This window comes from Patagioenas fasciata, chromosome 9 (genome assembly GCF_037038585.1).
Source record: "Patagioenas fasciata isolate bPatFas1 chromosome 9, bPatFas1.hap1, whole genome shotgun sequence".
NCBI lineage: Eukaryota > Metazoa > Chordata > Aves > Columbiformes > Columbidae > Patagioenas > Patagioenas fasciata.
In genome coordinates this window covers 7753254-7778948 of record NC_092528.1, presented here as the reverse complement: position 1 = coordinate 7778948, position 25695 = coordinate 7753254, and the positions used below count along the sequence as shown (strand labels likewise).

At 44.8% G+C, this 25695-nt stretch overlaps 2 protein-coding genes across 5 annotated transcripts in view; both read right to left on the bottom strand.

Annotated features, from left to right (window-relative positions):
- DGKD (diacylglycerol kinase delta) overlaps positions 1-4188 on the bottom strand; it is a 60047-nt gene extending 55859 nt beyond the window's left edge. For 2 of the 3 annotated variants that reach the window (XM_065844371.2, XM_071812407.1), the window contains exon 1: positions 4039-4188. The gene's annotated coding sequence lies outside the window, so the exon portion shown is untranslated. The remainder of the gene's footprint in view (positions 1-4038) is intronic. The other variant, XM_065844370.2, reaches the window with a different exon arrangement.
- Positions 4189-6517: 2329 nt separating this feature from the next.
- On the bottom strand, positions 6518-22064 carry SAG (S-antigen visual arrestin). 2 transcript variants are annotated; one of them, XM_065844638.2, is made up of 15 exons: positions 21966-22064; positions 21360-21420; positions 21232-21276; positions 20765-20958; positions 19518-19577; positions 18292-18359; positions 17963-18098; positions 17532-17616; positions 16272-16344; positions 15226-15363; positions 14937-15014; positions 14035-14058; positions 13546-13610; positions 8303-8312; positions 6518-7641 (listed from the first exon to the last, which is right to left on the bottom strand). In XM_065844638.2, the coding sequence occupies exons 1-15, from the start codon at positions 22062-22064 to the stop codon at positions 7548-7550; spliced, it is 1230 nt and encodes a 409-aa protein (XP_065700710.1). In that variant the 3' UTR covers positions 6518-7547. The 2 variants fall into 2 exon arrangements, with proteins under 2 accessions (XP_065700710.1, XP_065700709.1); XM_065844637.2 differs by lacking the exon at positions 8303-8312.
- Between the last annotated feature and the right edge of the window lie 3631 nt (positions 22065-25695).

Sequence of the window (25695 nt, the reverse complement as noted above, 5' to 3'; positions counted from 1 at the left end):
ACACTACTTGGAAGGTGGGAGCAAGGCTCCTGCTGTTGCCTCTCCTCACACACATCAACCTTCTCTTATTTCGTCTTTCCTAGTTCCTATCCTCAGAAATCCTTTATCTTAGTTGACCAAGTTTCTCTAGCTGCATCAATGCCAGCCTAAGCCCAGGAGAGGGGCTCAAAGCAGTGTACTATGAAGCCCAATGTGGGCACAAGTCCGACAGGTCTCAAAATGGCTGATCGAGCACTCCATGCAGCCTCTACATATTTGCCAGGTGAGACAACAGCTACAGTACCAGCTATACCTGATCACACGAGGTTTTTTCTTTTCCCACAATAATAATCATTAAGAGACTGTGAAACATACTTCTCTTATACCTCTCCCGCTTCCTCAAAAATTATTTCTAGTTGAAAACTAATAACTACTTTAAAACATAGAACTTCACTTTCCAAACTCTTTGTTTTTAACTCCTCCTTCCCTTGCCCTGTATCTTCACAACGGACAAATTTTTCAGCTGGACAGATGTTACCTATGGTTTGCCTTCAGACATTGCACATCAAAGTCACAGTACCTATATATCCAGCAATTCTATTTGCCCCTCAGTACTATCACGCCCACATATTTCAGTCAAATGCAGCTGGGCAAACTGCAGGCTCAGAAACAAGTTAATTGAAGTTTTACGGCCTTGTAAGCAAGTAGCTTTATTTCACAGTGTTTTTTTGGGAAAACAGATGACAGGCCCAGAGGAAGGAAAACGTATCTTCAAAGTGTGACTGTGACAAACAAGCAAATTCAGAGGAACTCCATGGCTACAGCAGATTTGCACTCAAGTTGTGATAACTGTAAGCTTCTGTGTTGATTTAACTGCACTCACAGACATGGTCTTGAGCTAACTACAGCAAAAGATGTGGTTAAAGAGTCTTATATCCTCAGGGCACAGTAAAAGTCTGCCTGCATCCCTTACTGTCACTCTGATGGACCTGTCCAACAGCTTCTACAGCTTACAGTACCCTGCACTCTGTCATTCAATAGACAAATGCAGAATTAGGTCTGTCTTTACAGAGAAAGAAAGCTCTTCAAAATCTCATCAGAACTATGATTACTCACAAAGTTGTCTTTGTTCCTTGCCCTCAGGGCAAGGAAAAAGTACACATGCAGCAGCACGCGGAAAAGATGATGATGAAACAAAAAGACATCAACAAGCAACAGATCAATCCTTAATATCATAATACCTGGGCTCACTTGGAAAATTTGACACTGTTTAGTTGAAGGTCTTCTGCAAATTAACACACAGGAGGCATAACAGCTGCAGACAATATCTGTTTATAATCCTTGTTCTTAACATGTTTATGTTCGCTTAGTACAAGTGGCTGGTTTAGGCTTTTTTCAGCCACGCTGACGCAGGAAGTGATGTAAAACAGGGCAAATGGTTAAGTAGGGACAGGGGACACGTTCTACTATATTCAAACAAAAGTAAAATCCAATGCACCTTTTACCTTAGCACCTCTAACACCCTGCTGTAAGCAAGAGTTCCCAGTCCAGCACTGAAAAAGTCACTGTCACAAAGTCACAGCTTTTATCAGACACCACCATGTAGATATTTAACTCAGACTATGGCATCCTACCTGCCTTCTCACTCCCACCACAAGTAGCGTTAAGAAATCACAAGGTTTATCCGATCTCCTGCAAGACAAATTTCTTATATTCAGCACCCTGTGTGTGAGAAAAGATCTCAAAAGGTTTATTTTTTTCACAGAAGATCAACAGACGGGATCAGGTCACCTGGTGCTAGAGCATGGCTGAGATCTGCTTGAGATACTGAACATCAACCCATTTAGAGGGTTCCACCGTTTCGTCTTGCAGTCAAAAGAACCATCTCACTCATGTAGCCCAGACCCTCAGTGCCTCAAGAAGTGAGTGACAGTGTCAGCAGCACTCAGCAGACAGAGGAAGCAGCCCCACCATGTGTAATGAAGTGAGCACAAGGTCCTCACGTATGATCATACTTTGCCACAGGGCTTTTCAGAACAGGGACTAATGCAGCAAAACAACAATGAGCAGCAGAATAATAATACATTATACATTTGAAAGCAGGGCAAACTAGCCAGCAGAAAAAAAATCTCTATGAATAATGCTTCAGATACTGCACCATGCAGAGGCATTGACTCTCCTTTGCTATGAATACAAGATAAGCAACACTGAGCTAGCAGCGTCAGCACTGACCAAGCCTCCTGCATCCACACAGCGACTGAGCTTGCTCGTGCTTCAGAGACAACAGGAAGGAAAATAACTAATCTGGTATTTCTAAGCAGAAACACATCACACACCAATCCAAAAGTTATAGAGGACTGTAATGGCTACCAAGAAAAATCATGCTACTATAGTAAAAATAGTACAGAAGAGGGCAACTCCCTATGGGTGGTTCCTAGCCTAAGGCTGAAGGAAATCTTCACATCTTCTCTTACAGCAACAATACAGAGGAGCTACAGTTGTAGTTGGAGAATACTGTTACTGCCCCTAAAAATAGCATTATTGTTGCAGACCAAGCCACACAGGGGTAAAATCTGACTGGGCCAAGGGAATCAGGGTGGAAAGGATTGTTACCTGACCAGGGAGGCGAAGCAGGGCAGAAAAAGCTGGGAACAAAGACTAACCAACCATAAGATCACTGTTTGACCAGACAGGAGGCTAAACATCACTGCGTGGCTACAGAAAAGAAAAACAGCACAGTACAAGATGGGGAAAACTGGGATGCAACCATAAAAAGGATGGGAAGATGGTGATGGACATATTGACTGTAGAGGTAACAGCAGGGGCTGCACCTTTCAGAGCACGCAGCTCTGAATAGGAGACAATTACTTTTGCCAAGCCCAACACGGCCACGGGAAGGTGGTTTAGGAAAGTGATGAGGGGGCGGTACAATATGTCCAGGGGATATGGCTGTGCAGGGACCCTCAGTGAAAGCACAGTGAGGTGAGGAGGGAGCCCCCAGCAACTCTGATATGGGGAAAAAAGGGGAGAAAAAGGGAGATGCAGTTCCAGGCTGAGGGAAGAACAGGATACCCTTAAAATTCAAATATCAGGTAACAGGGAGCGGTGCTGGGGGAACAGGAGTGCAAATCTTACTTCCATGACTCCAAAGAAATATTACAGGGGGAGAGAGTAAGGAAAGAAAGAGTTAAGACAGAGTCCTGTTGGGCACATTGATCGCCATTAGGGTAGAGGAGCTCCCTGGCAGGTCTGAACGAGGATACTGGGGAGGTTCCTACGTGGCTTCAGAGAGGTAGTTTGGGGATGGGACCTGCTGGATGGTTGGGGGCAATTCCAGGAGCCCCTTGGAGCAATTAGGGGGTCGCTGGCAGACCCTGAAGGGCATTTAGGGGGCAGCTATTGACAGGTACCGGGAAAACAACTCTGTTATGGGGCTCCCTGAAGAGCTTTTAGGTGTTTCCAAGTCCCCGGCTGCGGGCTGTTGTCAGCAGGTCTGAGGGGCGCTTCGGGGGTCGCCGACACGTCCCTGAGGGGCGGGTGGGGGGGGCGCGGAAATGGCCGAGTTCTGAGGGGCAGTTTGGGGAGGTCGCCGGCGCGTCCGTGAGGGGCGAGTTGGGGGGATCCCCGGCAGGTTCCGGAGGCGCGCTTTTGCGGGGGGGATCACCGGCAAGTCCCTCAGGGGCGGTTTGGGGGGTCGCCGGCAAGTCCCCGAGGAGGAGCGGGGTGTGTGAGGGGGCGCGAGCGGGTCCCTGAGGCGGTTGGGGGGCGCGTGCCCAGCAAGTCCCTGAGGAGCGAGGTGTGGGGGGGAATGGCCGGCTTCTCCCTGAGGGGCACTCGGGGGGGCCCTGGAGGCCCCCGAGGGAGGTTGGGGGGGGTCTTTGGGAACTCCTAAAGGGGCGAGCCGGGACAAACGGCGGGCGCTCTCCGCGGCGGCAGCGCAGGCCGTGCCGGGCGGGAGGGGGAGGCGGCGGCGGCGCTGAGGGAGACGCGGAGGCAGAACCGGCCGCAGCGCTGCCGGAGCCCGAGGCCCTGCCCGCGGCCCCCGCCCGCCGCACGCACCTTCTGCCGGATTTGCCCGGACGTAGAAACTTTGCGGATGAGTTTCTGTGGGGAGCCCGGCTCCTGCTCCGGCTCGCTGTCCGACGATTCCTCCGCCGCGGCGCTGGCGGCGGCGGCGACCGCCCCGGCCTGGGGCTGCGCGGCGCCCGCCGCCGCCATGCTGCACGGTGCGGGGCGGCGCGCGGCGCGGCCGGCGCCCCCTCCCGCCGCGCGCCGCGCTCTGCAGCCGCGCGCCCCGCCGTGCGGCGCCCCCTGCTGGCAGCCGCGCGCAGGTGGGAGGGGAAGCGGCGAGGCGGGAAGCGCTGCGGCACCGCCCGACCCGCCGAACCCGCACCGAGCACCCCCTGGTTGCTTGCAGACAGAGAACCTGCTGATGAAGCGAGCACAAAAGCCTGAATCTCGGTCCCGATTCTTGTGGTTGCTTCCAGCACTCCCATAGTTGCACTAAACTGAACAAAAGCCTCCTGCACAAGAAGGTATTTTGCACCTGCTCCATCTTGCACATCACACCAGGGCTTGCTGCTCCCCAGCACTGCAGCTGCCTCCTGCTGCACGTTCCGGCACAGAAACGCTCCTGTGCCCATACCATCCACTGCTCCTGGGTTCTGTTAGCAGGAGGGAAGTGCTTGTTTCCCTAACACCCCATTATCTCCAGCCATGGGACAGTGCAGAGTGCTTCAGCTGGGCTTCCACGCAGATGTACAAAGGGAAAGCATTTGTCACCAAACCAGCCCCACCAGCACACGGCTAAAGCAGAGAGGCCGCATATTTGATAAAAGCTGTGTTCAAAAGCAGCAGTTTGGGAGATCCTATCGCTACCAGAGCACATCCCTCTCCCAGAGCTGGCAGGCTTTCCGTAAACGGAGCTCCACCACATCAAAGGCACCGGGTCAGGAAATTGGATCGCTCTCCCCCACCCAGAAATAGGAGTAGCAGGGTACAGGTCTGACTTGGTGGAAGATCAACATAACATCAGAACCAGGGAAAAAAAATATATATAAAAGGCAAACAGCTCCAGATAGACACCTCTTTTCTGCTGACAGAGCTCAGCATCTGCTGACTGAAGGGCAGAAGAATAAAATTCCAGCCTGGCCCGCAAGACGGAGAGCTGAAGGAACCATTAAATGAGCAAACATCCAGCATGGGCTAAACAAGCGGTCAAAGCCTGGAAGTGCTCTCCTGAGCCCTGGCAAAAGAACAGATTTAATAACCCTTGCTCAGCAGAGCACACTGTCATTTTGTTATACAGTTTGCTTACAGAAGTCATCACCGCAGATGAATTTGAGAGGAAAGTCGGGCAGTGACAGAGGCACCTCACCAGGTTGACATACAAGAAGAAAAAAAAGTAAATTAAAAAGTAATCAGGCCTCTAAGCTTGCTAGTCCCGTATTTACAGGTGCAGTAGCCAGGAACACTGAAGGAAACCCCTGTGCAGAGGCAGCCACACTTTGAAGCAAGTCTGGAAGGCTGTCACACACTGTCCCCTCTCCCCCTCAGCATCTTTAAAGGATTTCCTGAATACCAGTTCTCTAGGACCAGCAACTTGCTCAATCTCACTGTATCAGTGTGTTCTCAAGCCACCAAAAAGTTAGTAATAAAAATACCAGGGCAATCCTTAGAAAAACCTTCCCAGAAATCCAGGTGCAAATGCGCAACCCTCCCCCAGACCCAAGGCTGAAATCACACTGAAATTACACTGACCACAAACACCTTGAAATGGCCACAGGGTTTCTTTACAGCAAACCCCCAGTTGCACAGAAAGAGCAAAGATCTTGCAATCTCATCTGAAACAGCTGTGACTGATGGAGCCAAACACACCGACTGGCAGGTGAGAGCACTGATGGAACTACGACACCAAGTTGTGTTAATTCACTGCTTTCAGCATCTTAACCAAGACCAGTTTACAGAAGCAAAACAGAAGAAGGGTTTACTTTTAACAAAGCTATTTGTAAGTGTTAGAGGCCAGATATAAAGCTGTTTGGTTAAAGCCTTTGGACCATGTGTAAGAGCAGGGCTTGCAACCATGATGGTGCAAATAAGGAAAAAAACAAAGCTCCGCTCAAAAAACGAGGCCCGTATATAGAATGATTGTGCAGAAATGGCAGAGCACAGCCCATGCTTTTCTCCAAACCAGGCTGCTTCGGCTTGCTATAGGTAAAGGTAGCTTAAGGCAGGGAGTGGGCAGGCTTAGCTTGCGAAGTCTCTGCAAAATGAAGTGGGATGGAAGAACAACACACTCGCAGCAGGCTGGCACCAGGAGCAAATGGACATCTCAAAAATGTCTCCCTCATTTTCTTCTCTGTTAGAAGCATACTGCTGTTAACAGGAGTGGGAAGCTCTTAATTCCATTTTCCAGTGCATAGGGTGGGAAATGTAAGTTTTATTAAGAGATGTAAGCCCTGCTTCAGACTTACCAGGAGAATTTAAACCAGAGACACTAAAAAGCAGATTTAGGGAAAAAAAAAAAAAAAAGGAGAAAGAAAACACAGTTGTTTTACATGCAAAATGTAATTAGCTGATGCAACTAACTTCAGCCAAAAATCTAAGTGAGATTCAGGAAGAGATTAGACATTTACATGGATAATGAGAATATCCAGATCAACAAGAGGGAACAAAGTTTGCTGAATACAATCGCATTTCTTGGAGCATAAACGGACCTCTGGCAGATGGATGTTGAAAAAGGCTCCTCAGAGCAGGGTGTCCCATGATTTCCTCCTTAATTTTACTGCACCCTTTTCTGAAGCTCTCTTGCATACAGGAAACTAGATTAAATACAGGATCAGTCTGGACTAGCAGTTCTCTGTTTGGGGTTGTATACAGGGAGGAGGTTTGTTAAAGAATCCATGCACATTTCTCTCATCTTTAATAACATGATTGTTAAGCACATTGGTAGAAAGCTAACATTGTATCTCGGCACTACAGCTGCTGTTGAAGGTGACTTGCAAGACATTTGTACAGAAAGCAGACGTAAGCCGCTCAGTGCCACACTGAGAATATTCACTAGACCAGTTTGGTAAAGCATAAACAAAAAAGCAACAAAAATGAAATAAAATCAGTTTTGTACAGTCCACTGAGAAACTTCAATGAATCATCAAAGGCTGCAAGCCAGCCTTTCAGACCAGGGCTTGGTTCAGCAGCATTTTGAAGTTGGAGACTCTGACAGTGAGTAAAGTCCAGAAAGGCTGCACGAACCATCATTGCAGCTCTTGCCAGCGGTGAAAACAACCCACATTTTTTTTTAAACAGCCTTAAAAGCAGAAGTCATGGCATGGCAGCCTTCCTGTCCTCCTCTGGTAGCTTGAGTAAAGCATCAGGTTTTGAGTTTCCTACATTCTAGAGCTGAAAAATTTTAACAAGCAATAGATTCACGATTTTATGTCCACTGACCTCAGGGTTGATCCCTGGAAGACTATGCATGCACCAAGAACATGCAGTTTACTAGAAAAGTAGGTCCTAAATTTCTAATTGATGCCAGCCTACATAGCTTCTCTGGCAGCTTGTTCTTTTAGTCACTCGTCAGTTGAGGACATATTCTTGTCTTCATCATCAAGCATATCTTTGAGCTGTTGACGTGCAAACTCCTCAAATACCAGCTCTGCTTCACTGAAATGGAAGAAACACAGGTCTTTCAAAATGATGCTAGAATTTTTTTTTTTTATACTAGCAGACTAAAGGCAACACATAGGCAGAAAAAGAGAAGCCCGGAGCAGATTCTGGTAACGTTTCCTTTGTCTTCAAAGGGATTTGGATCACATTGCCACAGGCACCATCTTCATCCGTGATGTTCTAGCTGGTATGAAAAGCAGTTGATTGAGCAAGTCAGGACACAAACCAAGAAGGTTTTCATCTGTAAAGAATCATGTCCATTCCAGCTAAATATCTATCAGCTAGCCACACAGTCTGCAGCCTGAAAGGGTCTTTGTCTAGAAATAAGATGTGAAACCTTTCATCCTTATTGCTTCTGTACTAAAACAGGGGCACATGGACAAACATATTGAGTTCCTGAAACTTAAAGCTACTGAGCATCAGCTGACCACAGACACGTATCTCCCTCCAACTGTGAGGCAAAAACTTAAACCAGTTTCACATGGTCAGTCATCGCTGTTCAACTGATAGCAAGAATTTGTTGAGCCACAGTAACTTGCTCACTTTGGACATAACCTCATACTCTGTGAACCTCGTGGATTTTCAGACAATTTTGAGGAGTTTTCAAAGAGTCAATGCGCAGCAGCTAGAATGTGAAATATCATTAAAAGAAACTTACCCATCCTTCCCTGCAGTCATCAGCGTGCAGTAAAGGAGGAAAAAGGACACACCAAGTCGTTAGAACAGTGGATGCTACAACCAGCAAAGTTTATAAACTGACAAGACAAAACAGTGACAGGCAGCAGGACCTGCAGCAATACAAGGAGAATTCCAGAAAGTCTCAAAATGTGCGTACATGAACCTGATGAAGCAAAACTTCATCTCCTGAATGGAAAAGCACTCTAGCAACGTTGCCCAAGATATCAGAAGGGCTGAGAAACAAAGACAGATTTTTGCATTTGTGCTTGCTAGGGGTCACAGCTGTGAGACACATCTGTGCACACACTTCTACTCAGAGATGACAGCACTTGTGTGACACAATGTTGGTCTTGATTGGTCTGTCACTGTAATTTAAGTAGTGAGCTGATGAGAAGACAATGTTCTTGTTCAAGTCACATGAAGGTATTAAAATCAGAGGCCAGAATACAGAAGGACCGAGGTGGTCTCTCATTAGATAGGTTATGCACTTGAGGCAATACTCCTGATTTCATCTTTCCCTAAATATAATCCTGAGACCTTTGGCACTTGAATTTCTTTAATGGGATCTCTGCTAACCACACCTTAATGAACCTGCTTGCTAGCAGGATTCCTTGGAAGCTGTTTCAGCACAGCCTAAAATCAGAACAGACTGTATTGCAGTGATGAAATGGGCTAAGGGATTTTTTTTTTTTGGTTCTCACAGTTTAGCAAGTAACAGCCTGGCTTACTTCTCATGAGTTTAAGTCAGAGAGCAAAGCACACCTAGGGCATCGTTCTACAGAAGTGATCTGGGATGCTCCAGTGACTGGGTAACTCGCTGCCTGGAGGATTCCCACCCACAACATGCACTGAAATCAAGGGCAACAAGTGGTAACAAGCACTGCTGGAAAAGTCAGCGTTTAAAGTGTGCCAAACGGGGCCAATCTAGCCAGAACGCCTCAAAGGATGGATCATGTAAAGACACTGATGATGGTGTCTATCCAGACCTGGAAAGGATGGTTTCCTCTACTCACAGGAGCCAAGGTGAAGTCTGGAAAGTCTCAGGGCATGCACGCTTGATTGAAATGGATTTAAAACAAAGTATTTAGAACTTTTAAAGTTTCCAACACATAAAGCATCGTTCTCATTTCATTTTTTCTCCAGTTCGTATTCTTTAACCATCCTGCTCTCTTTCCCCTCTTTGAAGTACACTCATTACTATGGGAACAGCAACATCAACGATGTGGGTGATGCTGAGACACCCACCAATGCAGCTTGAAGCCAATTTTACAAAGTGCATTGAGGGGGAAAATAGATACTGTTTCAGTTAAGCATATACTTTACTGTCAGGTAAATGATTACTGAATCAGTACATCAGTAGTGTGGCAGTAACATTTACCATATATCTCAGGTGCAAGATGACATACAAAGTGTATCTGCTATACTACATGGCTACATTTGCACCCTAGCATGACTTAGGCTCACAGCACATAGTTCTCTTGCTGTCCTGTTGTTTATTTAACATTGTAACATCGAAAATTTCTCAGGAACCTGAAAATGGGTAGACTTTCCCTTTTTTTAAGTGATATGCTAGCAATTGTTTGGAGGGGGCTGCGTGTAAGGATCCACGAGGCCTCGGAATGTCATCATCCTCTCTACAGAGAGTCTTCTGTAAGCTTTTATTATGCACCCACTGAAATAATTCCATATAATTAAAGTTGTGGCATATGGTAATTTTCATTATAAGTTTGCTTTTAACCTCTCTTACGGGGAAGAAAAAAAGAAAAAGAAAAAGGAGTAGGCTGTGTTATTTTCAAGACATTCAAGTGCTTTAAGATTCACTAATTTCTGAAAGTTACAATAGGAATACAGGGCAGGTACAGGTTTACTATTAAAGGGACAAAACATTTATGGGTTGCTTGAAAGCAACCCTTTTGTGCAGGTTTAACAAGGGACCATTTGTTGAACAACAGCCAAAACCAAGGCCAGTCTCCAAAATATAAGCCCACAAAATGTAAAACATCAGGAGAAGGGCAGGAAAACCCCAGACCAAAGAACTTGCGCTGACACCACAGCCTTGAGAAAAACTCAGCAGGAGCTTCTGGTCTAACTGCTGACCGGGAAAGGTCTTGGAAGCATGAAGAGACACAGCCCAGTTTGAGTCTATCTTTAAAAGAAACAGATCTCTACCCATTTTTGTCAACAGGCGGAAAAGAGACTGCCAATGCGACAGGAGCTGCTTCGCCTAAAAATAACCACCTGTGAACCACATGGGCCAAAAAGCAGTTGCAAAACCAGCAGACGTGAAACATGCAAATGCTGGCCTACAACAAGTCCAAGGCAAGGAAGCTGTAAATCACCATGGGAAAGGAAAGGTAGCAAGCTGTTCCTTTTCTGTCTCCTCCAGGCACAGAAAAGAAAGATCAAGCAATCTGCACTAGCTGTGTGCTCTAACAGATCTGCTTTCTGCTGAATGCCGAGTGCTTCAGAGCAGACAAATAAAATTTGTCTGCTTCACAGACAAATAAAAAGGGCAAAGCGATCTGCTGCGAGATAAAGCACACAGCAGTCGCCCTTGTTTGCCCCATTTTGCCCTGCAAAAATGAAACCATGTTCTTTGGAAGCTTGTCTTTCTGAGGTTCTCCACACTCAAATCAGCCCTGCGTGATTAATACACTACACATTTTATTTACTTTTGCCATAAATCACCTTGGCTAGAGAAGGGAAAAGGATATTACTGCAAGGAATAAATCATAACATGTGGTGGTTTTTAGCCCCGGCTTAGCTTCGACTCTGTAAGACAGCTGCTTTGACTTCTTTCCTTTCTCCCAGCTGTGTCTTGAGATGAAGCGACAGTCAAGTGAGCAGGGAGGTGCAACAGGCAAACTGGTTACTACTGACTCATCAGTAAAAACAAAAGGGAACGGAAAAAGAAGATAAGGGGTGATCTCAAAATTCCCTGTGCATGCACCCCTGCCTACACCCACTGCAGAGGCTGCCGAACAAGCCAACAAAGAAAAATTCCATCTTGCAGGGCCCTTGAGAGCCTAAACACTGTTTGTTGAAGCTCCATCTCTGCAATTAAGTCTTGATTCGTCTGATTCCAAATTAGATGTTATTTCACTAATGAAACACATCTTATTTCTCAGAGTTTATGAACTAAGGTGGTAGAATAAAGATTTTAAAAGCATGAACTCACAACTGGGAGGAGTGATTAGGCACAGGGCATGGAAAATTACCAGCCAATAAAGCTGGAAAGAGATTTAGTTTACCAGCTTCGTATGGAAGGCTCTTTTAGTCCCTGTAATGAGCTCAGGCACCACATTCCAACACAGTTTTCAAGTCAGCTATGCAGGCTCCAGAGGAATTTTCTGTTGTGTTACGGTAACTTTTTTTAAGAGAAAGCATTTATTTCTCAGATTAACCATTTGTGGAGCTTTCCCATGGGATAAGCTCCTGAAACCACCTGTATTTTTAAAAATTTGTAAGAAACTCACTATTTCCATCTGTACAAAACACACGAAGCACAGCTGTCCTCTGACAGCAAGCTCCGAGAAGACTTTGATGTAGCAAACAATACGTGGGCTGTGCCTTTGGTAAGAGGATGTGTTGGGGGAAGCGATCTGAGAAATATTGCAGTTCTCCATTTCCCTTGTAAAGTCTTCTGCCCACATCCTCCTGAGCACAATATATAAAGGAGTATATCAGCTGTGCTTTGAATTGGTCTTAGAAGGGAGAACTGACCAACTTCCATTTTTCCTTATATTACAAATGCTTCTGCCAGGATTATCTGCCTGAAGTGTAAGTAATAAAAAGGGGGGGTTGCGGCACAGTTAACACCAAAAGATGTCATGTAAAAAGATTCACACCATTATAAAAATTTACAATTCTTTACAGTTGCCTAAGTCTTTGGATGATCCTGGTTCGAAGTTTCCAAGTTTTTCTCCGTAGCCATGAAAGCTCCAGATTCCACGGCTCTGAGCAGCCCCACCAGCACCTCTGCCCTGCGAGGGTCCCTGTGGGCACCGGATGGTCCCACCAGCCCCAGCCCATCACCAACCGTATGCCAGGGGCCCCGGTGGCACAGCCCACAGCACGGCTTCTCCCAGGGAAAATGGGACTCCTGCAGCACAATCCTCACAGGGGTTGAGGAAACGTACCTTTGCCCACTCCCGCACACCTGTGATCAGCAAATACTGATTCCCAACCAGAGCAACCAGTGTGGAGAGGATAGCTAGTCTCTCATCACTCTCATTTGATTCCTCCAACAACTTAATACAATAGGGACTGAAGTCACCCCTCTCTAATGCTTCCAGTACAGAATTATCAAGTATATATATTCCAGTATAGAATCTATCTTGGCATAACTCCTTTCATAGCCTCCTTCATCTTCTTCCAGTGGTCATGTTTTAGATACAGCAGTTTTAGGTAAGTTTGGGCCCAAAGGAAAAAGAAAGAAACAGAAAAGCAGTGCAGAAGCAGCCACGAGTTTTTGTCTGAAGCCCATGCAATTCTGTTCAAACACAGAGAGCAGGACAAGATGACTCATCCAAACCAGTCCCAGCATCAAAAATCTGGCAAAATGTTTTGTGTTCCTTAGCTGCTCCAGGTGCTTCTGATTTAGCACAAGCACCTTGCAGTTTCCGTATGTGCACCAAGAAAGAACAGAACCAGCCAGGGCCTGAGGAAGCAGGAAGAGAACACAGATACTGAACATAAAGCCCATACCACAGACACCATTGCCAATGCCAGATCAAGATAACGGAGACTCCAAAGCCATGAGTAGTTTTATCACCTCTTAACTTTGCTTAAAACTGTTTTGCTTTTTACAGTGCTCATGTGTCACGTGTTTTCTGTGACAGGTTATTGTCTGCTGTATCAGAATGTGGCTGGGAATTGTTGACAGCTTCGTTCAGGACATTCTGCACAGTAGTCATGAGATTTAACTATGCAGTGTTTCCTCAGGCCCTGCGCTTTGAGTTGCAATTCCACAGATGAAAGACAAAAAGGGAACATGACACATTTCCCCTTTCTCCCATCTTAGCAACACTTCTTCTCCCTGTTATTTTGTGCCTTGAGGTTGTGATATATATACAGATATATGTATATACACAAAGCAGCCCCCATACTGGAGCCTTGCAGACTCTAAAAGCTCCCTGTAGAACAAACCACTGTAAGCCTTGCAATGGTAAGATTTCGCGTCAGTCTGTTAATGAAGAACGGTAAAAAAAAGGCGTAACTGACCTGCTGGGTTCTTTTCCTCAGGTTTGGGATGCATGAGACGAAATGGCAGCTCTGTGCCCACTTCACTTTGGGGAAGAGAGAATGTATCAGATCCACAGCTCTGCCGGAGCCTGCTTCAGTCCCCCTCCCACCTCAGGCCAGCCCAAGCCCCAAACTCCAGCTTCACCCCTTCTTTCACCTTTTCTAACCATAATTTTCCCCTCACAAAGCGTTAAACTCTGACTTTTCCACAAATATCCCAGGCGTATCCACTTTAATAAACTGGGTTTATCATGTGCTGAATGTACTTGCATTTACATAAAATCAGAGATATTTTTGTAATTGCTTGATTTTCACAGCTGAATGCAAAGACTTCTTATTCCTACCAGCTTAAGGGATAGCTGTTTGGTTTTTTTTTTTTTAGAGAGCCAGGAAAGGGAATGGGAAAGAGGATAAAAAGACAAATTAACAACTCTGACTGCATGGTCTGAAAAGGGAGATGACATTTACCTGGAAGTGAGGTCTCCCAGCATGCTACAGAAGAAAACAAGGGGAAAAACATAAGCATATTTAGCACCTTTCCATTCTAGTCATCTATCAAATGCTTTTCTATTTGTGGATTATTGAAATCATCTTCCTCATCCATCATCTACTTGCCACAAAGCATAGCATCCAAATAAACTCACTTCTAGAGAAGGGAATTTAAATTTTTCATGTCCTTCCTATAGTGTTTGAACTCCTGACCAAGCATTGGGCATGGCTGCTTTCCTGAGAGCCAAAGGGCAATTAGGGGACCGTAGAAGGCAGCAGCCCCTTTATCATGATTTAGGTAAAATGCTGACTCATTTTAATACTAGAAAAAAGGACAGATGAGTGAAATGCAAAGGTAAACAGTGACTATCACCAACTGAGAGTTGTTAACCTTGTCCTCGTTTGCACTGTATGCTGGGAACAAACTCATGTTGGTAACAGGAGTTTCTCCCACAAAGTTGGCTCCATACAGGACCTGAGCTATAGCATTTATGACTTGTGGGCAGATGTCTCTGCCTTCTGTTCTGGAAGAACAAGAATGCCAACAGAAAGGCTCACACAAAGTTGCAATTCAATTCTCACAAAATAAGGTTGGCTTTGAAACAAACAATTGCAATGCAAAACAGAGGTTCATACCTCAGCTGTAAAGTCAAATGGTATCTGAGGAAGATAAATCAACCCCTCTAGCTCAGGACAAGTTCTCTGGATACATAAAGACTGATTTCCAGGCAGTTTATGCTTCAGAGGGAGCCTGATGTCCCAAAACATGTGTTCTTTTCCTTCAGGTGGACTGTCCTGCCCTCTCTCCACTCATCAATGAAGTACACATACTCCCCTCTCTTAACTCTATGTAGATGTAGCAAAAAGTCTGTTATTCTTACCCTGGAACAGTGAGCTTCACTTTGACCTTGTAGGAAACCAGAATCCCCATCACTGTCTTGTCTATTCCATCTTTAATACTACCAGAGAAAACAGACAGCAGCATTAGGGATGGCTAATAACTCTTCAGATCTGCCATCACTATTTACCCCCAATTAATATGACGGATAAGTAATACAACCCATTGGAATGCACATTTACAGGTATGAACTCCTGATCTGAGCATCTCCTCCATCCTCCCCTGTTCTTTATAACCCTCTGCTAGCCAAGACCGTTTAAAACTCTACTCACATGGTACTAGAAGCCAAGTTGGTGTCCTCATCCTTTAGCTTTCCATCCAGAGCTATTTCCCGGGTCTGCCGGTTATTTGCAAGCAAGGGCAAAAGCGTCAGTGTCTTGGTCAGGCTGCTGTTGGGCTGCACCTTTTCCCTGAAAATAAGAGAAGGAAGGTGACACACTCTCTGATTTGCATTACACACACAACCAAGAGAATTTAAAAATAGATTACAAAGCCATCCAAAAAGCAGAGGAATTTATCTGTCCAAATTTAGTTGTCTACAATGCAGATGTCTATATCTAAACTAGTCAGAAAAATTCCATTTATAATCAGCAGAGAGGGACAAGCACTTGCACAATATTATTAATTTCACATTAAGGAAGACTTCTCAAGTAGGCCAAACTATGCTGCAGACCTCTAAATCTGGACAAAATTAATTCTAGGCCAGTACTCAATGGAAAACATGTCCCTAAGCTCTTGAGAAAATAACAACAGAAAAATATAAGATGTCTGGGTGTGCCCAGTCCTCTTCACAAAGCAGAGGTCAATGCTGCACTGCCAATGCAGTGCAAAACAGCAAGTGGTTCTCCACACTGTCAGCAGACTCGAGGCTTTCATGAGCTTCCAAGGCCATAAGGAACCAAACGAAACAGCATGAAAAAGATCGATCTCAAGATAGAGCATCCATGACTTCCACTCAACAGTAGCACCTTTCAGAAAAAGGTTGCATCTCTAAAGATTTCAAGCAATCAGGAGCCTTCCACAGCCTCTGCCAAGATTTTCTAGTAGGTAATTACTGCTCAAACAAAACCCTTCTTCTGCAGACTCCCCCTGTTCTCTGAAAAAGGGTGCAGGGTACCTGCTGACTACGTGAACAGGAGATGAGCTGCAAACCGAGAGTACAGGTGGCATGGGGGACACACAGGAGGTGAGAGGGTAGAGACTGTAACAGCAGGCAACTGCCAGACTACAGCTAGGAGTACCCCTCATTACTGAGGAAGAGGAGGGTAATTGAAAGGATGTGAAGGAGCAAGAAGGGATAAGCAGAAGATTTACTCACTGTGCTTCCTCAGCAGCTACTACTTTTGTGTAGTAGTCACTGGAGTACAAAACCACATTGGCAACCTGCTCCACTGAGTAAGAAAGGAGAAAATAAACAATCAGTTGTGCATATGTATCAGAAAAAACATAGCTGTCCTCCCTTGAGTCTCAGGAATGGAAGAGATGACAAGGACAGCAGGAAAATCCATCCATCTAGAGCCTGAATGGACCACCAGGTCAGTCTGACTTGGATACAGACCAACAGCACACAAATGGCCAAAGTGCCTCTTCCATGGAAGGCATCCAGCCTTGATTTAGCAACGTCAAAAAGTCAATAAGCACTGGTTTGCCTCGGAAGCCTGCTCCTTCCACTAAAAAGATCTCCCTCTTCTTCTCTAAGTGTGTCCACTTTTATCTCTGGTCACTGGTATCTCTTGTGTATCTATAACCAATGTATTCGCATTCAGGAGACATCACCATCAAGCAGACTGGATATAAACTGCAGCCAAGAACCTATGGTAATAAATGGCTTATACTCTCTTCAATCAAACACCAAAGAAACAACAGGGTAATTTTGCCTGAAACACTCATGAGGAGAGAAGCTGGGGGCCAGTGCATCCAAGACCAGCACTGAATTGGCCTTCTCTGCCACAGTTTTGTAAAAACCTCAGCAATCTCATTCCCTCCCTGCCTTCTCTTTCTCATCCTTTGTCTCCCAGATGTCTTCCGCAGGTCCAAGTGCAATGGGATTTGGATGAAAACGTGAAGTGCCACTAATAAAACACAGGCACAACACTGAAACTCCTCTGAAACTCCGCCCCTGCCCTCAGCTTCCTCAGGAGGAATTACACCATTGCTGGCAGAGTGGCTGTTTCTCACATCGCCAGATGTTTCTGAAACCCCAAACATACTGTGCGCACTCTAGGCACATTCACAGTTAGCAGGGACATCACGTTGATGGGGAGCCCTTCCCACCAGCCTCCCAAAGGAGGTGGATTTTTCCTCACAGCACCTGCCTTGCACACTGCAGGTGCCGAACCCTTTCTGTTTACTAGAGGGGACATACTAGTGCCTGAAATTAAGCCATACAAGTAACCATGAGAGTCAGGAAAAAGGCTGCACTGTTTCACTTGAACAGCAAAGAAACAGCAACAAAGGGTGGAGGGACAAATTCCTGACTTGTCCCACACTGCCTGCTTGAACTGTAGCAAGCACTAAATTCTGGTGCTCTTTCAGTCCTCTAGCCCTCAAAGAATCCCGAGCAACAGTAAAAACATACCCTGGACTTTGATCTTCTTCACTGTTTTGTCTGTGCTGTTGTTGACGGTGATAGTGACTGGAATGGGTTCACCATGGTAGTACACCTAGAAGGGATTTGATGCTCAGAAATCCAGCCAGGTTTGTCCCAAGCTCTAACCTCTTCTAGTCCCATCCCCCAGATTAAATCTCCTCACAGAGGCCAGATAAGGCAAGATGACCATTCACAATGATTCATGACCTTTCTTCAATGACTTATTTAGCCTCAAATGTGTCTCAGCCTCCTCTAGCAGCAGTTATCGACAGAAATTACACTAGAGCCCTCATGTGCTGGGTCAAGTCAGTCTCAACTGAGCCCATCTGAGTAACACCCAAATTAGCTGCTTTGGGCAGCAAAATGCATACTGGCCTGTCAATCCTGTGACATCCCCAGCCCCGTGGCAAACTCCTCACCTCTTTACTCAGAGAAGCTTTCAGGTGTAACGGCTTGTTGGACATGAAGAACTGCCAGGTGGTCTCCGCACAAGGCTGGGGTCCTGGCTTTTCGGGAGCATACTGCACCTTACGGATCAGCAGGCGTGCAGAGTTCCTGGGAAGCAGCAGAGGACAACATGGTGGTACTTGGTGCTTGGCAGAGGCAGCAGCTCTGCATTCCCATGTGCTTACATCTGAGAAGTCCACTGATAAGTGGGGCAAAGCTGAACAAGCAGCCACTGTGCATTACTGGACCACCCATCCCCTTTAAGAAGGGCAAAGCTGAAGACAGACACACATTCTGTTACCTCTTGTGAATTCTCTCTTCCACATTCTCTGTTGAGAAAGCTTTCACCTCAAAGTCCACCCCGCAGCTCTGCCAGAGAGAGAAGACAGCTGTGAAATCACTGTCAGAAGCCAAGAACATCTGCAGATGCTTAAGTTATCTTTCTGCACACCAGAAACGGGCAGATTCCTGCCAGCTGCACATTCTTCTGGCCTCCTCCCATTGTAATAGAAATCCCTGCCAAATGAGTGGTGTGGCAGCATCCACCTGCTCCATGCTTCTTCTGATATGAGGCTTAATTCCCAGCTTGTGACAGATGACATCCCTTCTCCTAAAAGCCTTCCTGTGAACGCAGTGCTGTAGAGGTCACAGGATGCCACAGGTTATCAGGCTGACAAGCCTTGCAAGGCTCTCCAGTCCACCTTGGGCTTCTGAACTTCATTTCTGAGTTGGCTTTGTAGTGTCAATACCTGACTTCGGGCCAAGCTTCTTACTTCCCAGCATCTAAGGACTGGGAGTGATTGGGCCAAGCTGACATTTGCTTTAACTGTTTCATACCACCATGGGGCATCTGCATGAGCTCCAGATAACTCTCTACAGAGTAATATGGGAAATTCTGCTGGAATATCATTCCTTGGCAAAAAAACCCCAGCCTATCCTTGTGACACTGGATGCCAGAACATCCATCTCATCCTGCCTGGTTGGTAGTCTAGCTCAGCTGTTTACAGAAGTACCCAGAGAAGTATAAAAGGAATATTTTAAATGGTGTCAGAAACCTTCCAAAACATCTCATTATCTGGTGACTTTTCCTCCAGGGTGTTTGTTTTGTTTAAACACATGTGCAAGCCAGCCATTCCCTGCATTTGTTTTAATTCAGAAGCAGGTCTTAACAAATGCTATTTATAGCCATCTGTGAGATTTTAGGTGCTTGGTCTCATTTTCTCTCATGTAGCCTGACAACAAAAACCATTTCGTGTGTGGCTAACCCACAAATCATGTGGTACCATTACGGAAAACTACAAGCGTTGCAGATTTAGCAGTCTTGCTGCCTTTTGACTAGATTCCCTTTCTTACTCTGAGGACACACACTCGTAACTCTTCAGTCAGGTTCCTAACATTTGTAGCACAGCACAGCAGTCCCCAGGATCACCTCATTCTACTCTCAAGCTAGCTCAATCTATTCACATGACTTTTTTTCCATCTGACTTTCCTCAGTCACGATAAGCGCAAATGTCCCCTTGGTCTCACCTTATCAACATCACGAGGTGCAGGCTGCAGACAGACTGAACAAGGCAGGTAATCCGGAAACTGTGGGAGGAAGAAGAGAAAAAATAACCCAAGGCAATATTACACAGGTTTCCAACTCTGTGATACTCTTATTAATGTATTGCTCACAAGAGACACAAAACAATCCTGAAGACAAGAGGTCACTTGGCGTAATGCAGTAAGTCTTTGAAGCTCTAGCTAAGACAGGGGTCTTAATATACAGGGCCTTATCTTGCCTTGGATGAACAAGTCCTTCTTCCAAAAATACTTTTAATAGCCAAGGGAAAAAGAAAGAAAGAAAAAGTAAAACAAGTCCAGGCACATGAAGCACCTGGTCTAAAAATCAAACACAGCACTAGAGGCAGAGCTTAGAGTAGAAACTGGAGCATCTGGCTCCCCATGCAAGACAATCAATACGGCTCTGAGCAGTGCTACTCACTGGTTACATGGGCTTGACACTTGAGCAAAGTGTCTCTGTACCAGAAACACAACTGAGGCCACAGAGGTCAGTGTGTGTTCACTCCTGGCCTGGGCAGAGGCAGCAACTCCAGACATCAGCTGGGAAAGCTCCAGAGCACCTCATGGAGCCCGAGCACTAACACCCCATTAGAGACTCCGAGAGTTTGAAGATCACTGGATTGTATTTGTGTGGTCAACAACATTACAGCAGGTACCAACCCATTTAGCAGAATCATCCAAAGATTTATTTGTTGCTATATGGTTTTCAAATCTGGAACTTCCTAGGGAATGCTGAGGCAGACGTGTCACTGACAGTACTGGAAGCATATCCTGTCAGAATCAGAATTTGGCAATGGGCTGCTATTTGTTGACAACATCTGGTAAAGAGCTTTTCATCCGCTTGCTTGATCCATAGAATTTTTAAAGAGAAAGAATTTGGCACTTCCTCTGTGAGCACTGAGGCAACGCTATAAAGTATTCCAGCCCCTCAGGAATGGGGAAGACAAGGATATATGGGGCTGTTGCTGGCAGAAAGCCACTGCACATTTGTTTGCTTTTTCAAGGGAGGCACTTTTCATGTGCAGTCAGGATCTTCTAGCACTTTACCACTTAGGATGGTAATAGACAAAAAATCGCCTACCACTCAAAACTGGAAATTTATATAGCACAAACTCACTATTAATCCCCATCTTCAGCCCATCACCAGATCTCAGCAGCCCACTAATAACAGACAAGGAGAAGAGGGTCAGAGGCTTTTACGAGATACTTACCGTAAAGAAAAAGGGATAAGCATTTTTCCCCAGCTTCTTTAGCAGAGATTCCTGCAAGTGGGAGAGAGACTCTGGCTTGTCAACAGGCGGGTACACCTGGACCCTGGAGAAGAACAGGTCCCGTCGGAAGGTGAGGCCAATCACATCAATGTCTTCCTGGCCATACCGGAAAGCACAGGTCAGGGACACATACACTGGAAAGAAGCAGATGACAGGTAAAGCTTGCAGCAAGGGGGATGCAAAATCCTCCTGCACTACAGAGTCAGGGAAGCCCATTTCAACAATGTTGTATAACCCAGTTAGTATTCATACCATATGTAAGAACATTATATTGAGTAAGAAGCCCACTTGCTGGAGAAGAGAGTTATATTTGTACCCTTAAAATAATAAAGAAGGTTCTATCTCAGCATCTCACTTCAAAAGAGGACTAGCAATCTCTTAAACATACATTGCATAAAACCTCAAACCTTTTTTCCCCTTGATAATTGCAGGATCCACCAACACAACGCCATCTGAAACAAAAAATAAAAAAGATAAACAGAGGATAATCAGGGCTAAGAGAGCAGGTAGGGCAGCAGTACCTTCGGGGACTTACCTACAGGTTCCACATTCCCTACGTTATCGATGAAGTCCCGCTTTCCCAGGTAGATGGTTAGCTGTAGGGAGAAGATGACGGTGGTTGAACTACAAAACATTGATAGTTGTGTGTTGAGGGGGGTACAGCAGAGAGCTATAAATCTTGTAGGGAATAAAACAATTCCCTTTTTAAAGTTTGTTGGTTTTTTTTTTCCTAGCAAACATGCAATTCCCACCAGGCTCAGAGTTATTCACATGCTTCAGGACATCAGAATTGAAGACCTGATGTAGATCAACTCCCAAAAGTACAACATCAATACTTGTGTATGGGACAAACTATAGATTTAAAGATTTTTTGTGCCATCAGGTTGGAGAGATAGTGAAACAACTTTGGTTTAAACACTCAGCAGCAGGTGTACAACCCAGGAGTGAGAGTTGCCTTCATAGCTTGTATTACAAAATACAAGGAGCTTGTCCTATAAACTCTTTACATTATCCGTTCAAACTTACCACCAAATACAGTTCATGGTCCTTCTTCAGAAGGAAATGAAGGAAAGAGCTTTCTAATAAGCCTCCTGTCTGACTACGAGTAAAACTCACACAGACCCCTTATGATGGTACTTACAGCTTTGTCACGGGTGCTTTTTTTGAAGATAACTTGTTTAGGAGGAGAACTGGCATTCTTCCCACTCGTCCCTGTCTTTTGAGACTCGGGGCAGCTCATGGTGAAAGATGAATATGTGACTGGAGATGAACAAAGCTTTTCTGCTCCAAAAGGTCCTGGGAGAGATGTCAGAAAAATAGGTGAAAGAGATAAAAGTGGAAAAGCCCTCTACTCCCATGTATAGTTTACCAAAGATTATCTCAATAAATACTCCAGCACAGCGCAGAAGGGTTTCTTTTAATTCTAGAGTTCCACATTAAAACAAAACTACTTAAAAACAGATCTTCTGCAACATTAATGATGACCAACAACTCTTTTAAAGTCATATTAAAAAATTAGTAGACTAACAGAAAAATCTGGAGGGGAAGGGATAGCTCAGTCTTTGCAGAGAGGTTTTCAGAGAGTAATTTTGTGAAGAAATCTCTAAGGGTACAGATAAAGGTAATCTGATCGACACGAGATACTTCAGTTTTCAAAAGGTACCTCAAGATTTGTCATCAGAGGCTCTAAATTATCATGAGATAAGAAGGAAGGTATCTCAATAATGGGATAAAATATAGTACATAAAGAATATGAATACATAGGGGGTTTGGCTACTTTCAGGGCCTGGATTGCTTTGGGTTTTGTTTTTGTGTGTGTGTGTGGTTGGTGGGTTTTGGTATTTGGTTGTGTCTGTTTCTTTTTTGTGTGGTTTTCTTTGTTTGGTGGTCGGGTTTTTTTTGTTGTTGTCCTTTGGCTTGGTTTGTTTTTCCCCATTGGAAGTACACAAGAGTGCAGTGTCACCTGTCCCGGGACATTTGCTATTGAGCGTACCCCTGAACGAATGGGGAGAAGCCCAGGTAAGGAGCACACAGCCTGCCCACAGACACAAAGATATTCTGGATTCCCCAAACCAAAGCTCTCTGTGTTAAGCTGGATGAGTTCTTCACCATGTGGACTGCATAGGTAATGAAATACTGTGTATTATACGACAGAGAGCGGAGAGTATTGCACTCAAACAACAAACAACTATAGTCTGACAGGCAGAGTTATACTTGTTATCACTTAGAAAGAAATCTTGGCATAAGCAGAGAAGTTATTAGGAAATAAATCAAGAACAGAGAATGCCATTTATAGCATTTCAGAACCCCTTAAACACATTTTGGGTACGGTATGCTCAGTCTAAGACCTAGAAAGCTGGTATGTATAAGGAATCAAACAAAACCCCAAATGAGAAGTCATCTGTCCTACTGCATTTTCGTAAATCAGGACCAAATGCAACCCATTACTTTCAGGGTATCATTTAACTCAAAACAGAATGGATCTTAAGACTGTAACGGTCCACCTACCTGCACAGAAAGGTATCAAATATAACCATGGGTAGGGAACATCTTGTACTCAGGGAAAAAAAACAGATGAAATAAGAATCTTCAGGGATGCACACGCACAGAAAATAATGATTAAAAACCCAACAACAAAAAACAACTCACAACCAAAAACCAAAGCCACACAAAGCAAAGATAGATCCGTTTTTCACTTTGCTGTAAGCCACAAAATAGCAGCATCCAACTAAGTGATCAGACAGCAAATGCGAAACAAAGTGAAGCATTTCTCCATACAACACAAGATCCAAGAGCACAGTGCGTTGCTGCAGAAGGCTCTAGAAATCACCATTATTCATTGATTCACAGGATTAGACACGTTCTCAAGGAAAAGGCTTCTTGTAGATGTTAGACAGGATGACCCAGGTGCAACCTTAACCCTATAAGACCCCAAAGCTGAGGAGCAGCCCCAGGAAAGGATGATGCTACATATGCCCTGTCCTTACACATCTCCTGTTGGACCTGTGTGAATGAGTACCCTGTGTTGGACAGACCATTGCTCTGGCAGGGTAGGACCATCCTTGCATTTTGCTTCCATTCTATTTTGCTGCTTGCTTTCCCATTTTAAAACTGTTTCAAGAACAGGAACAGTTTCTAGGGCCTATTCGCAGACAACAGACTGTAGAGAAAGAAAATACTTCCTTCTTAGAAAGCTGGAAGAAAATGTAATGTAGAGATTAGAGCCAGACCTTAAATACATTCAAGCGTTTCTATTTTTATGAACTATAGGTAGGTTTTTCGAGTCCAGAATAGCATTGTTGCTGAACAGACACCTTAATCATGCTGTAGACCCAAATAAACAATCCGGCATATAACATTAAATACCTTGCTGTGTTCCAAACACCACAGGAGCTGCCACAGGACGAAGATGTGAACTCCTAAACCACTGAAGAAAGATGAATTTTCCACACAGCCGTGTCCTATGTTTCTTCACATCTACCAGAGAGAATCACTAACCTCTTATCAAGCAAGGAAGACAATTTGTAGGGGATTTGAAAGCACATCTCCGGTTGCGTCCATCCAGGATTTCAAGAATTAATCTCCCTCTAAGAGCAAATATTGCACCTGGGCTAAGATTCAACTGGAAAGTGGTTAAGTCAGCAACATAAAGCATTACCTAAGGAAGCCCAGATCGTCAATGAAAAGGTCTACAATGTCATGCTCACATGCTTTGTAAGGACTAGAGACTTACATAGACCAGGACAGCTACTCAAGGCAGCTTTATCCTAAAGCTCTGTCTCTATCTTCTCCTTCCTAGTGTTGCAAGTCATCCAGCCTAATAAGAAGCTGAAGAGACAAGAGTCATTTATGAAAAAAGAAGCTTATAAAAGCTCAAACTGAGTCTCTCTATAAATAGATGCCATTATGAAGGACTACCAAACATTGAGAACAATGTATTCTCAAAATCACTAAGCAGTTTATCCATTATTGCTCCACCAAGATCCCATTGGCATACTGATCCAAAACAATATGTTCCTATCTACTACACCTCCTCTCTTTAATTTGCTTAGAGAGTGAGGCACAACATCCAAGATGTAAGACACTCAAACAGACTCCAATCAATTTGGCTTTTCTGCTCATGAATGTCCCAAGAATAGCTTCCTACTCTCCGCTCCCACCCCATAAATATGGTCTTAGTATTATGCACAAAAACGTGTGTAATTTTTGGCTTGCAAGCTGCACAAACAGCTGTAGCTTTCCTCTAGGCTGCATCTGTGAGTTTGATTAGAAAGATCACACAATATCCTCCCCACTTGTCGGCCTGAACGGCACCCTTCATCTCAGGCAGTCTTGAGTCACAAATCAAAGCTTGATTTTTGCAAACAGTCATCAATATTTGCCTTGAATATAGTGGCCTGGGCACACAAATAATTAAAAAAAAAAAAATGAACATGAATGAGTGTTCCATAGCTCTTTCAGTGTTTTCCAATTTCCAGCAACATTTTATTAACTGGAGGTGGATTATTTGGAGACCTTAATCACTGCTGTGTTTAATCAACTCTGGCAAACACAAACCAACCAGCCCCAAACAGGGCAATTCTCATGTGCCTGTGTTGCTGAAGGAAAGACAGATCCTGATTGTGGGAATTAGAGAACACAACCCACAAATACAACATGTTCTATTCAGTCACACAGTGCAAAAGCAAAAAGGAGAAATCCAAGTTGTTTGAAGAGTTTGTGCTGCTGCCACTGGAGGATTATTAGTCCTTCTGGAGAAGAGCGAGCATTCCTGTGCTACATGCTGCTCCTCTGAGGGTACATGCATGTCGCAAACACCCTCAGGGCAGGCTGGAAGTAGCTTCTCTATAGCACGAGCTTCCAAACACACC

What these genes read in the sequence shown, in the direction of transcription:
- SAG (XM_065844638.2), bottom strand. Translation starts at nt 22,064, where the DNA reads ATGAGCTGCCCCGAGTCTCAAAAGACAGGGACGAGTGGGAAGAATGCC. An exon ending in AATTATCAAGGGGAAAAAAG is followed by an intron (nt 20,959 to 21,231) that starts GTTTGAGGTTTT and finishes GCTTCTTTCCAG; the next exon opens with TGTATGTGTCCCTGACCTGT. An exon ending in AAGCTTCTCTGAGTAAAGAG is followed by an intron (nt 17,617 to 17,962) that starts GTGAGGAGTTTG and finishes AATCCCTTCTAG; the next exon opens with GTGTACTACCATGGTGAACC.